At 39.0% G+C, this 14,922-nt stretch overlaps 1 protein-coding gene across 2 annotated transcripts in view; it reads left to right on the plus strand.

The window, feature by feature from the left end:
• The window catches only part of cdk18 (cyclin dependent kinase 18), a 50,417-nt gene that overhangs the window by 28,031 nt on the left and 7,464 nt on the right, over positions 1-14,922 (plus strand). For both annotated transcript variants that reach the window (XM_067588375.1, XM_067588376.1), the window contains exons 3-14: positions 4,266-4,402; positions 5,827-5,958; positions 6,496-6,552; positions 7,855-7,969; positions 9,094-9,188; positions 9,292-9,354; positions 10,078-10,201; positions 10,706-10,826; positions 12,394-12,491; positions 12,579-12,684; positions 13,590-13,632; positions 13,741-13,831. In XM_067588375.1, the coding sequence (XP_067444476.1) occupies positions 4,266-4,402; positions 5,827-5,958; positions 6,496-6,552; positions 7,855-7,969; positions 9,094-9,188; positions 9,292-9,354; positions 10,078-10,201; positions 10,706-10,826; positions 12,394-12,491; positions 12,579-12,684; positions 13,590-13,632; positions 13,741-13,831 (1,182 nt within the window). The remainder of the gene's footprint in view (positions 1-4,265; positions 4,403-5,826; positions 5,959-6,495; positions 6,553-7,854; positions 7,970-9,093; positions 9,189-9,291; positions 9,355-10,077; positions 10,202-10,705; positions 10,827-12,393; positions 12,492-12,578; positions 12,685-13,589; positions 13,633-13,740; positions 13,832-14,922) is intronic.

The following is a 14,922-nucleotide window of genomic DNA, read 5'->3' on the forward strand; positions in this document are numbered from 1 at the left end:
AACTTGACTTAGTGCAGCTTTAAGTTTAGTCACCAATACACAGAAAACCAACCCTTGAGGCATAACAAGTGTGTTTGAAGGCGTTTCTCTTTTCACATAAAACATTTACAAATCCAGTTTTTAAAAATATTTTGCATTATTTACATTCATGTTTGCTGGTAGGTCCTGCATTGTTATGTTTTTTTGGTGCCTTATCTCTAACTGTCAATCAGCAGAATAGCCTGAAACCACTGGCAGGCATGTGTATAGCGGTCACAAAAAAAAAAAAAAGGAAAAAAAATCCTCACAGTACCTTTAAATATAAAAGTTTCTCTGTGCTGAGAACTATACTTCAGATTTTTATGTGGAAGACACAAATCATTTTTCTGGTATTCACATCATTCTTCGCCAAGGCTTCTGGCCCTGAAGAAAGTCTGTTTTGAAAAATGGAAAATGTGGGTCTATTGTCAGGAAAGCTATTTAATGGCTATAATGACCTAGCTAGTAGGTTTGTGTAATTCAGTGAATATGAAAACGTTTTCCAACATTAGGTCCCGAGTTCTAGCATAGTTGTTTGTGGTCTGTCATTATTTCTGAAATGTATTCCCCAACAGACTATTCCTCCGTCTCCCTGTAACCACAGTTTCAGTTGGAAATGCTTCAAAAACATCATGTGGTGTGCCATATTGGATTGTCCTTTTCCTAACAAGATGTCTAACAGGCATCCATCCATATCTCACAGCAATCAGACACTGTGTGTGTCTGTGTCTGTGTTTGTGTGTGTGTTTGTGTGCGTGTGTACATATCAGTGTTGCATTTGCTGACCCTAATTAGCATCGGGAGATCAAAGCAGTGCTGTAGCTGTGATATTCAAATGACTAGCAAACAGGTTGTCATTTCATCCCCCCAGCCCATTTAGTCTGTCAATCAATCTGACACAAAGTGGCCTGTTGGAAACCTCTCTGTAGCAAGCAGCTTAAAATCGCCTTGTTAAACTCATCCAGGCATGAGCCAGCTTGGCCTTTATCTGTCTGCCTCCTTTATCTTTTTACTGCCATTGATACACCTGCAGCTTGTTTTAGTAGTTGTATGTTAGTGCATGTGTTTAATTAATACAACACTGTTGAATTTCCTGTGGTGTGAAAAAGATCATAGGTTGTGCAGTAAATATTAATGTTGTGTGTATACATAAAAATATGTGCATGTTGAGGGAAAGGTTTTAAAGAGGAGACTGTCCTGCCAAGAAAAATGACAGGATCAATCTTTTGAGCTTTTGAGTTTAAGTAATTTGACACCAAACCATGATCTTTCCCTAAACCTAAACAAGTGGTTTTTGTGCCTAAACCCTAACAAAGATTAACCATAGTTTAGTCCTATCATATAACATGTTTGTTTATTAATTTATTCATCAATGATTTGCAGAAGGTACCGACAGATGATGTCATTCTGGTGATAGGGGCATCAGATCAGAAAACGCCTGTATGTGTCGTTCAAAGTGCATTGACCAAAGACATATTTTGTTGGTTTAGCTGAAAGACTTGTTGTTAAAGAGATGAGACATCCTCTACTGATTTAGCTTTGCACTGCTATAACACTCACGATGAAGAAGGATCAAAATAGATGCAGCAGAACAACAGATATTGATATTAGTATATATCATATATTTCTTCCTTATCTCAACCTGGCGCCAACATTACCCACAATGCAATTCAACCACCAACAGTTCAGTTGGAGATTCGGGTGTGTTATGACGTACTTATGCTATGCTTATGCTAGTAGTGGCTAATGTAGTCTGGAGCAGCTAGCCTCATGCAGAGATGAGGAGCAGGCTACAGAGGTCTGTTTCCTTTTCTTTTTCTTTTTTTTTTTTTCAAATTTGTATCAAGTCATCACAGCTCCCTCTGGAGCCAGGAAGGCTGTATACGCCTTTTTTCACATATAATAATAATAATAATCTTCATTAGCAATTTTCAAAATCCACATTACAAAGTGCTTCACAAAGGCAGCACAATAAAACAGACAAATCATAAAATCATTACATTTTAACAACAAATAAAACCAGTTTAGTGTAAGATAAAACAAGAGAAAGAAATAAAAGAAAATATAAACTCAAGTAAAATCTGGAAAGGCTTGCCAATAAACGTATGTTTCAAGAGGAAACTTAAAAGAATTCATTGACTCAGTCAACCTGATTTACATGTATGTACAGTGTTCCTCCCTAAGACCTGTAAATAGACTTTGATGTGTAAAATCAGTGGAGTTCCCCTTTAACATCGATACCTGCTTCACTTGTTAGCCATTGTCCCCATGGAAACAGGGAGTTATAGCGCTTCATGCATCACCCCAGGAGGGAACGGTTGTAACACACACACACACACACACGGCTGAAGGCTACTGATAAAATGGAGACACATATCCACTTAACACGCCGCACTTGCCATAGCAGTGAGGCAGCCAACACTGGCCATTGAAATGGGAGATCAAACTGCAGCTAAAACCTCACAGCAGGTAGGATTTAAAAGACGCCGACCAGACTTCAAACACACGTCACATACAATGTTGTATGATGAGGATCAAAGTTCTTCCTGCCATAGTGGCTGGTAGTTGTTGAACTGAAATGCTGCCTTAATTGTATAACACGTTCACTTCAGCTGCTTTAACTATGATCTCCTCAGTATCCTTGATGAGCCTTTTTTCTGAAAACAAGAAGTTCATTTTCATGTGCAGACCACTCTGCCGTTCTGTCACAGGTGCATATATACCAGTATATGTCAACTGGTAAGAGATGAGAGATTTCAGTGTGGATATGCCAAACATATATTTGTTTAGGTAGATATGAAAGAGAGTGTCACCATTACAAATTTTGTCAACCAAAGAGCACTGACAAGTTCATTTTTCAGCTGTAAAATGTTCCACTCACTACATATCTTTGTCAAAATTCTTGAACATTTTCTTTTTCTTTTTTCTTTTTCACTGAAAACAGCTGCCTGCTGTGGATGGAAATTAGGTTGATGAGAGCAATGAGACTGAACCAAACAGTAAAGTTGCTGACTATAGTACCAAAATAATGAAGACATTAAAATGCTTCACAGAGCTGAGAGGAACTGTAGAGTTGGGTGATAATTCTCTGTGTGTTTGTTACTACTAGCGATCCCTTTCACATTAAGCATAGTAATTAGGTCAATTGATAACATGAAAATATTGCTTAAATCAGCTTTATGACTATTGATCAATAAAATATATCACTCAGTTTATTTAAATTCTCAAATATTAACAAAGGAAACCATAACCGTAACCTGCTGCTGCATTAATGATGTTCACACATTAAAGTCGAGATGAAATGAAAAATACCATTTTAACCCTTCTAGATCACATCCCCTGTGCACCTATTTAACAATATATGCCAAAAAATACAAAGAAAAAAACTATTTCTTTATATTCTTATATCAAAATCCAATCATGTTTTCTTCCTGTAAACCAAAATATGATGTGCGCTTATGTAGGCTTGAACCAACCAATTTCAACCAGTAACGTCATGACATCCACCCATCAGTCAATCAGTCTTCAACTTTTAGCAGCATAGAGCTAAGATTCATTATGACATGTCCACTTTTCAACGTCCAAATCAAATTCCTCCCAACATTACTCCCAGCCTGTCTATCCTGCTTCACTTGGAAATACGTCATAATACAGAAGTTAGACACTCTCAAAATGCTGTTTCATCTGGACTTTAATGTATGAATATTTAAAAACCCTAAACTTGTGTTGTGTGCATATGATTTAGATTCACTTTTTACAACGTACAAGGGCAGTGGTCAGGTCCTAAGTGGTATTGAATTGTTCATTTTATTTGGTAAAGAAAAAAGATGAGAATTAAAATTACAGAGGGGATTTAATAATGACAATATTCAAATTATCTCCACATGAAGGACTGCTCTGAAGCTCCTGGGATTTAATGATTCGCACAGACCAAGAATGGATATGTTTGCCCTTGATGTTTAAATGTCAGCTCTAGCCGTGTGATTAAAGGACAGTATGTAGCAACTAACTACAGGGAGACCTAAATAAATGAGTGAAGAAATATAATGAATGCAGATGCTTCCCTACAGGGCATGAGGGCTTAATGAATGCTTTGATTAGTATGAAAATGGCGTGAATCACATACTGTGGCCTTTACAGATGCAAAATCTCCACTTAGCGCTCTAATACTTCATGGTAGTTTTCCTTTAATTGGTCATCAATCTACAAATGCTGACCAAATGTGATGTCTCTCCCTTGTGTGTCAGGCCTGACTCCAGATAGGCTGGGTCCTCCATCTCATGATGCCAGTCCAGTGAGCCCTGAACCAACCACACCGGGAGCTCAGTCCCCGTCCCACCTCCACTACCACAGCAAGGCCCAGCACAGACGTTTCTCCATGGAGGTAAGAAGAGGTCTTGAAGAACAGCTGTGGGAAGAGATTAATATGACATGGGACTTAAAATGCAAAGTTTTCACTTAGGTTTCTGGTCAAGCTGCACTTACTTGCTACCAAGCTTTTCTTCCGCATTTACAGAATGGTAAAGTTAATAATGATTTGCATTACAAAGGAAGCACTGATGGGAAATGGTCTTGGTTCAAGTGCACATTAAAAGCATTAAAAGTCAGTCTGACATAGATATCATCAGTGCCACAAGTAGTTTGTTCTCTTGTGTAAACTCTTCCTCAGGAGTCGTTTCGCCATTTCCACCTCTGCCAGCTCACTGAGATGAGTCACCTCAGAAGCTTTTAACCCTCCCCACAGCACCAGACCTTTTTATTGGAAATGTGAGAGAGTTCACGGTTCCACCTTTTCAGAAAACATCCCTGCGGAGCAAGTGTGATTCAGAGTCTTTCTCATACTCCACACAACTCATACCAGACAGTCAAGTGAAGCTATGCCAGAGGGGAGCAAGCACTCAGGAAAGACTTGGTGCTGTGAAGACAGAAATAATGGTGCGACAGTGAGAGGGCTGAGGGCTTAGACAATCTGCATACTGTAGCTTTATTCAACAAGCTTAAGACATGTATGTACCTCTTTCTAATACAATTTTTAATAAGTTATAACAAATTTCTATATGGTTATAAATCAGTAAGTCATAAGGACAATTTTATGGTTGCCAGGACGTGAAAAATCCCTTTGACTTGTGTATAATTTTTATTCATCAGGACAACCTTTCCGATATTCAACCACTTACCTTCTTGCAAAGAGCTGCAGACCTTTCAGACCAAAATCCATTTACTAAATTATCAACATTTACAAATCCAGACTTCATGTATTACTGTACTGGAAGAGCCCAGCCAACCCCCATCTACTGCAGGTAGTCATACAACCCAACTTCAAAAAATGCGAACTATTCCTTTAACCCAGTATCGTGTCAGTGCTATATTGACCTAAATTGTACCCAAACATTGCTTATTTTCAGACAGTCGATGGAAGTAGCTATGATGAAGTCCAGTGAGGGCTGAGTCTTTTAAAGAAGGCAAGTGGTCAAATTCTCAATTGGAGGATCCTTCCTTAGAGAGTTAATTAAGAAGAGAGAGCAAGTTATGCTGGTAGATACAAAGGGATTTTCACAAGTTGGCAGCCCCAAATTAATTACTACTTATAAACCCTTTAAACAGTATACCTATTAAAAAGTGGTACCATGTCCACATGTCCTTTACACTGGCAAAATGAGCGCAAGTTTGCTAAGTGGCAAACTTCATTAGCTTCATGTGGTTTTAAAAACAAACTTGCACTCTAACAAGGTAGCTAATCTCTACATCTACAACAGACAGTCAGACAGACAGGATATTGTAACCTTGGTGTCTGTTGACTGCCTGCAGGACGTCAGTAAGCGCATGTCCCTGCCCATGGACATCCGCCTTCCTCCAGAGTTTCTCAAGAAACTGCAGCTGGAGAGTGAAAACTCACCGCTCTGCAAACCTCTCAGTCGCATGTCTCGACGTGCTTCATTGGTTAGTACTCTACATGACTACATACTTATATATACTCTATCTTTATCTATATACCTGAGCTCATATTCAAAATGACCACAGGCTTATAGTATTAGCTCAGTTAAATACAGCATATTTAGCCTCATATTTACGGGTTTTTTGTTTAGTTAACCCTCATATTAATCTCATTTTAGCAACTATGTTGGCTTCTTGTTTATTTGATAGATTACTGTTGAGCCAGTAAACATCTTGGCTCATATGACAGAGCATAATTTCTCTCTGCAAATGAGGAGTCCTCTTATCTTGCCTTCTTCTGTATTATTATTATAATGAGAATGTTATTTTCTTTTATATTAACCACACTTTTCCATCAAGAGGCATTTTGTTTCCCGCCTGGTCAACAGAGTAAACAAGGATTTGTTCTTAATTAACTTAAGAAAATATTAACTAATGTATGCAAATGTAATCTTTTGGTGCTTTGAAAGTGTAATCAGGAGACAAAACTATGACTTCTGATACCAGAAGCTTAATCTGTTCTTTTTCTCTTTGTTCCTCTAGTCTGACATAGGCTTTGGGAAACTGGAGACATATGTGAAGCTCGGCAAACTGGGTGAGGTACGTCAATTACTCAAACATTCACCTATTAATAATTTTCAGACAGACGATGGAAGTGGCTATCATGCAGTCCATTGAGGAATGAGTGTGCAGCAGCTACACCCACTGCTGCTGCCACTGAGCAATAACTTGAAGCTAAAGTGAACCTTATCAATTGAAAATAAAGCGTCTCCCTGGTGTTTAATGTCAACCATGCTGACCTCAAGTTGTCTGCGAGTTTTCATTAGATTTCTCAGGCATTCTGTGAGCCAAGCCTCTCAGGGATCCAAGAGCCTGTCAAAATGGGTACAACACATGCAGGGTGCTTTAGGCCTTATTTATATGCCTAAATGAGACAAACAAGTATATACAGTATATATACAGTATACCCATGTGTCCATTTTCTTTCATCAGTTCTGCATGGCTGGCTCAACTTAACAAGAATAAAAAGTTTTAAATCTGCATTCACTCCATGCGATCAGCCATGTTGCTTTCTGTAGGATCACAAAGCATAGACATGCTTCGGATGAGGAGGGCTGTAAGACTGCGTGACACAGCTGATGCACTTGAACCCCCCACCATTTATCTGAGAACATCTATTGCCTCAAGGAGTAAGGAATGATTAGTGACAGAAACTGTCTGCATTATTCTCAGTCACAAGCCTCAGCAGCAGATAACAGCAGCGGTGAGAGATTGTGAAGAGCTGTTTTTGTATTCAATTATCATAACCCGTGTGGTTCACACAACCTGCCCTTTCTTTGGTTTGTTTTACATGCAGTGGAGCTACAGTTATTTGCAGATTTGGTCATTATAGAAGTACATATTTTACTGCTATTCGTTTGCTCGATATCTGAAAAGATGTGCTCTCTTTTCGGCCTGCAGTAGTTGATCTACAGTAATTAGAACAAAGAATTACCTGCAGTGGAAAACCAGCAGTTTTTTTCAGTAATCAAAAACAATTATGTAGCAATACATCTTCATTTAATTAACAGATTAAAACAAAGCCTGTTTGAGATGCTTCCATCACATTGGAGTAATGTTTTGATGATGCTTGTGGATGATAGCAATTAAAAACCTCATTCAGTCAGTTGGGATTAATTATCTGTTAAGCTTTACTGTTTTTTTATCTGCTACAGATGATGGTGAGAAAGTAAACAGCGAAAGTAAACAGATTCCAATCAAATTAGCCACATTATTCCGTCTATATTAATAGAAAAGGGTAAACCTGCTAGCATGTGAGTAACAGCTCTTGAGAATGTAGTATTAACAGAATGTCAGCTAGAGCTGGATACCTAAAGTATACGTGTGTGTTTGTGCTCATAGGGGACGTATGCCACAGTGTTCAAAGGGCGAAGCAAACTTACAGAGAACCTGGTGGCGTTAAAGGAGATTCGGCTGGAGCACGAGGAGGGAGCACCTTGTACAGCTATCAGAGAGGGTACACACACACACACACAGATTCTCCAGTCCAGGGATGCTGCCCTCCAGTGGATAATAATTCCTTTTTAGGGAGAAGGAACGGATTGGAGCACATTTACGACTGTCAGTGTCACTTAAATATGACTTCATATACATTTTGATGTGGAGGCGGCTGTCACTGTGTGACTTAACATTTGGTCAGCCTTGCTGTGGTTGAGCTAAACCAGAACTTGCTGGAGTCTAAAACGTAGCTGGATGCTAAGTAACACTTGCAGCACAGCTCTCTGGATGGTAATCTCTGTCTGGACGTCAGTCCATTACTTTGGTCCAGGCTGAAATATCTCAATTATTGGACTCACAATATAGTTGCCTTCATAAGAACATACATGATTTAAAATTGATAAAATAATCTGAACTTTTGTCAGAGCATGTCTGAAACCTCAGAGACAGTGAGCTCTGGGGAATTCTACAGGACACATCAACTGGGTTTAGACAAAGTTTAAAGATCCTCCGCCAGACATTTTTTAAGACATATAAAATACTCTTACTTGTGCCTCATATGGTTTTTCCACAAAAGAAGTTTAATTAGTTAACATTTACTCTTTTATATGAATGTGTCAATATTGTTCATGTCAGAAGTTTAACTGCTGGACACAAGATGTCTCCTACTTCACTGTAAAGTCCAGTGTATGTGCACTGGAGGCTTCGAGTTTTAACATTGCACTTGTGCAAGTTGTATACTCGAACCTAAGTATTTGTAATGTCACAAATCATGCTCATAGGTACACACCATGAACTCAGATTTAAGGTGAGAGCACAGAGAGACTTTCCGTCTTCAGCAGATGAACCTGAAAACAGCCTTCTGGTCTCAAAGTCTGCACATACATCATTCTAAACAGTGAAGCTCAAACATCCAAGTGAACAACAGCCTCTAAGGACACAACAGTGAGGTTTAACAGAATTTGTGATTTTGTTCCACATAACACCGGTTCAAACCTGTCTTTAATCTTAAACTACAGCTAAGCTAATGACAGAGCAACAGCCCTGCGGTGTAGTAGTTTGTTTTGTAGGTGTTTCTACTGTTGTTTTTCTGAAGGCACCTGGAGAAAACACAACTCATCTGTCCTTCTTCTGTCCACCCAGTGTCTCTACTGAAGAACCTAAAACACGCAAACATTGTCACGCTGCACGACATCATCCACACGGACCGCTGCCTCACGTTGGTGTTTGAGTATCTTGTGAGTACATTTAACATGTAGCATGCAGGTGTTCAAAAGGTGTTGACCCCAACTACATAAGCGGAATATGGAGAGATTTGAGTGTCGCTGTTGTGTCTTACAGGACAGCGACCTGAAACAGTACTTGGACAACTGTGGGAATCTCATGAGCATGCATAACGTTAAGGTGAGCTGTATTATTAGCCACGTTGGATGTCACAAGCTCAACACACAGCTACAAAGAGCTACACAAAGTTCTACAGGTGGTGAGAAATGAGAACGTCCCAAATCATCAACCAGCAGCACTGGTTAAAAGCACAGATACCCCCCTCACACAAATGACATTATCATAAAAAATACAAAAATAACATTAGCATGAAATGTCTGCTCTGACCAACCTGGTGAAGCTAGGAGGTTTCCTGATTGGGATCATTTTCCATCCATTACTTTTGCAATTCGTACAATTTAAGACACAAAAACAACTTCACACGCTGACGTTCTCATAAGCTCTCAATCATTCCAGTTTGTTTTCTACCACCTGTATGCACATGCTCACTGATGACTTTGCTCAGAAACCCATCTATACACCAAAGACAGACACAAACTTGAATTGGTTTACATCTGTGCCACTAATAAATAACTGCATGAAAACAAAAAAATCAGCTAAAAAAATAATTCTGAATGATTCTGAACACCTCATGAATTTTGTGACTTAAATTAAAATAAAGGGGATAGGAAGGGTTAGAGGGAAGACTTGAATAGGAGGAAGTAAATTCAGTTGATTTATTGATGAGAGTTGATCGTAGGTTACTTTATGCCTTTAGTAATCAATATTGCATAATAATCTTGTATATGTCTTTTTGATGGGAAAGTCATCAACATCGTCATCATTTTCATTTTTCACCTACAGATCTTCATGTTCCAGCTCCTGCGTGGTCTGTCCTACTGTCACAAGAGAAAAATCCTCCACAGAGACCTTAAGCCTCAGAACCTGCTCATCAACGACAAGGGCGAGCTCAAACTGGCCGACTTTGGTAGGAATGAAAACAAACACATACAGCATACGGACATCAACAAATGCAAGTGTGCTCATAAAGACACAGACATTTGGGAATAAGATAGCACGTTTCCTGCCACAACTGCTTTCCAATTATATTTTACTGCCACTCTGAGATCTTCTGTCCTGATTACTTTAGCACCCTTACTTCCTGTATCCTAGCAACTGTGGCCCCTCTTTCTGAGTTTTCTCAATATGGTGCTGGAAGTGGGCAGATAAACCCACCAGTATTCCCTGATGATTTATAAATAGTTTTACCTAAGCACAGCAAATGGTCTCATATCAGGACTATTATAACATTTTTCTTGGATGACACAGTTTTACAAAACTATACAAGACTTAAGTAAATTTTACTATGACACACAGTGGTTATAATTTCATGGAATTTTGGGACAAAACACAGATTTATAGCAACAAATACCTTTGCAGAATCCATACTGCTAACCTCCAGTTAAACCCAGACTGTGCTGTATTTGTCCAGGTCTGGCAAGGGCTAAGTCCGTCCCCACTAAGACCTACTCGAATGAGGTGGTAACTCTATGGTATCGGCCCCCTGACGTGCTACTGGGCTCCACAGAATACTCCACACCCATTGACATGTGGTGAGTAGTGCAATATGTATATTCAACTATCAGTATTCCAACATGTTCTTGCATGCTGGAAAGGATTCTTCTCTTTTTGTCCTTTAACAGTGATCCATGATCTACAATTCCACAATGAGCATCTGCTCACATACAAACTGTAAGACATGGATTGCTGAAGCAATCACTTTGTGTTGAGTGACTGTAACCACCAGCGTTATCTAGTGAGAATATGAGGGCTTCTAGACATTTCAAATCTAAGTGGAGATTGTAAACAATATGCATCTAGTTTGCTTATGCACATTTAATGCAATTAATGCACATTTTATATGCAAAAATAATGTACTGTATATATTGTGTATTTGCATGAAATTAGTACTAATTCAGGCTCTGAATGTAAGGCTGAGAATTTCAAAGAGAATTGTTCATGTGTGTAGATCACTTTAATTACTCAAAATATAAAAGACAAATTGTTGCTAAGCTCTGGATCAGGACTATTATACACACAGTCCAAGTCACAGTCTCTCATGTTGGGCCTTTCAGTCAATCAGCAGCTCATAAAATGTATTACAAGAGGAATGTTGAAATTATGAGCTCATTGGATAAAAGGCAGGCCGCTTAGCAACTACAGGGATGGAAAAAAGACATCAGGTGAGTGTAAAGCAACAAAAAAATAAATTTTTGCCATGACCGAGAAAGGTTTCCTCCATCAAAGTTAATATAAACCATGAAAAATCAAATATGGTGCAGGATGTCTTGTTGCTCACCGACTGGAGTGCTACCACTCATTGCACTGTTGATATTTTTGAATAAGCATATTATTTTGCAAATTGAGAACTAAGATCTTTAAGTCTATATATGTAGAAATTTGAGATTTCTGACTTTGGCGACCCCTACTGGTGGTTTTAGTCCTCTCATCTGACCCAAGAAACTAACAACAAATGGGCTGAAAGCAACATGTAGAGTACATAGAGTTTTCATTCAGATTGTCTAATGTTTCTCCAAACTAACCGTAGTTTTATCCTGGATCTGGATCTGAACACAGCTGATTATCTAAACTCTCTTAGGGAAAAAATATGAGTGCTAGTCCTGGTATTGAGCGAGGCTGTATGCTTGGTGTATTACATGAATATCCATAAGCTTGAGGATTGCCCAGGATTTCCATGACTCTTCCATATCACCATGCACTTCTATTAAAATCTCCCAGGTTATTAGCAGAAAGATGACTCACTAGTCATACAGTGGAGTGAAATTCTTCTGCGTTCACTTTCATTATTTGCTCATTAGTAATTTGCCGAGGTGAGAAAACCTGCACAGCTCTGGTAAACCACTGAGGACTAAACATGGCTCTCTGGCAACATGATAGCCTTTTATGAGCTCACCTAGCTCTCATCAGACCACAGTGTGCCTCTTCAGCATGCTATCCTGAACAAAAGGCTGCACTGTGCCCACTCACACCATACATGTTTGCACTTATGATCAGCACTCTTTGAAAAGTGTGTTCTTGTTGAACAGAACCTAACCTAGATTTTCCTAATTGTTGTTTGCACCTCATCCCTGTATCTTCATCTCCTCCTTCCTCTTCCAGGGGTGTGGGCTGTATCCTTTATGAGATGGCAACAGGTCGTCCCATGTTCCCTGGTGCCACAGTGAAGGAGGAACTACATCTAATTTTCAGGCTCATTGGTAAGACAGCAGCACAAGATAACAATATGCTACAGGCCAATCTAAAAGTGGTGTCCTCTGACATCATGATGTTTTTTTGTCTTTCAGGGACTCCAACAGAGGAGACTTGGCCAGGTATCAGCAGTAATGAGGAGTTTAGGTCTTACCTCTTTCCTCAATACAGACCTCAAGCTCTCATCAACCATGTGCCCAGGTAACACTTAGGCTTCATTAATACTGCTGCTTAAATCAATTAACCAACCAATAATCCTTGCAATGTACATGGGCATGTCAGTATTGTTTTAAAATTTGAAAAAAAATGTGTATGTATACTTTAAGGGTTATGCCATCTATGGGCTCCCTGTTTCTGTTTGCATTTAGTTCAAGACACTAATGCTTACCTACATAGTGGCCACTAGCACTGCACTCACCTACCAGAACTCCATAATTCATGTTTATGAGCCCTCTTCTTTCATTAAGATCTGCAAATTAACAACTAGTCTTACTGACATTGCAAGGCATAAAATCTCAATCCAAACCCTTCGTCTGGATGGTTCCTTGGTGGTGGAATGAGTTTCCAAACTCGATCAGCAGAATCCCTCTCTGTCTTCAAAAATCACTTGAAGACATGCCTCTTCTGAGAGTACTTTCTCACCTAATATCCTCTTGCTCTAAATCCTTCTGGAGCTCTTTCTAAGAAAAAAAAAGTAATCTGCTAGGCACTTAGATGCTACTTCTTGTGTCAGGTCTCATTTGTTCATAGCTTTGGTAGTATCTGTAAGTATCTGCCAAATTAATTAATGTAAATGTAACCCCTGGCGTCCAGCATAATACTGTATGTTTCAGTCTGTTCAGCTGAGTGGTGACAGATGAGGAAAGACATATCAGTCCCCAGTTTGTCCATGTCAATGTTAACATGGTGGTATCATGTCAAACTCCTGGTTATGGGAGGAGAAATATCTGGTTTGATTAAAGTTTGAAACTTCCGAATGATATGATTACTTTTATGAAAACTTAACTCACTTTAGGGCGTCTTCTGAATTCACTTTTATTATTGGTATCAGCATATAATCTTTCCCTGAACCTTCATTGTATAAAAAATGTCTTTGTCTTCATCAGGTTGGACACAGAGGGGATTGACCTGCTGTCTGCTCTACTGCTGGTATGAGACAAAAGCACAGACAATATGACCTTCCAACTGAATTTAAGGCAGAAAAGAACTGTGATTTTAGAGATGGTCTAATCATCTGCTTTTATGTTGTCACTGCAGTACGACACCAGGAGCAGAATCTCCTCTGAAGCCTCTCTACGGCACCCCTACTTCCTGAGTCTGGGAGACAACATACACAATTTGGCAGATAGTAAGACATATGCACACATATACTGTACAAACAGTATAAAAGCCTGGCAACACTGACAGTGAAAAGTGAACTGTACTTGTACTGTTAATGCAGGTGACCACTTGGCCATCTCAGCAGTAACCTTTCTGAAAATAGTTCCTGTGCTTTTTGGTCAAATTCCATACGCACTGTGCCAGCACAGGAAAAAGGCCTGACAGCACACAGTTATTATGGGATAGGTAAAAAAAAATCAAGGTCAATCTTTATGCCAGCAGAGATCTTTTTTAATATTGAGCCATATTTTGCATGTGGCTAATTATTTGCCTCATAGATTAATTTCTTCTTCATTAGCTTGTAGCTTGCTAGCTTAACAGCTAGTCATTGTTGTCTCATGGAAAAGAGTAACTATTCTTGTAGTCTCACTCTGAAAACACTAACAGACACCTGAAGGGAAAGTTGGAGGAAGCAAATGACCTTTTTCAAAGCAGACATTTTGACTATGTCAGGAAAAGTCCTGGTGGAACTAATTATATTAACAATGATTATGTTCCTTTATGTGTCCCAAGCACTAGGCATCATTATTAGCATTATTAATTAAACCTGTGCTTTTTCTGCTATGAAATGTCAAGATGTATGCTTTAAAAATGGTCTTTAGGAGGCTTTTCAGTGGCTCATCTCTTGAGTCAAGACTGCATGGTTGAAGATATAGCTTGGCTAAATAGCTACTTAAAAGCTAACAAAAACAGCAACAACACAAAAAAACCTCATCGTAAGGGATCACAATTTGAAATTCAGTAACTACATTACATTTACTTGTTACAGTAATGCTCCGTTACTTTCTCATTTGGGAATTGGCTTGGTCACTGTTTTTTGTTTGTTCGTTTGTTTGTTTGACTTTTTTTTATTTATTTATTTTTGAATTACTTTACATTGAAAAAAAAAACCCCACAACAAAACTGCATTAATAATAAAAGGGGGTACCATTCACTCTTTACTACCTCTGACCCATTCTTCTCAGAACAGCTTGTAAGCAGTCCATTTTCCCCAGCTTGTTCATGGATCTCTGCTTTAATCCTCTGTGCTTGGTCACTGTTTTACTGGGAGTTGGATAG

This window comes from Thunnus thynnus, chromosome 4 (genome assembly GCF_963924715.1).
Source record: "Thunnus thynnus chromosome 4, fThuThy2.1, whole genome shotgun sequence".
Classification (NCBI taxonomy): Eukaryota; Metazoa; Chordata; class Actinopteri; order Scombriformes; family Scombridae; genus Thunnus; species Thunnus thynnus.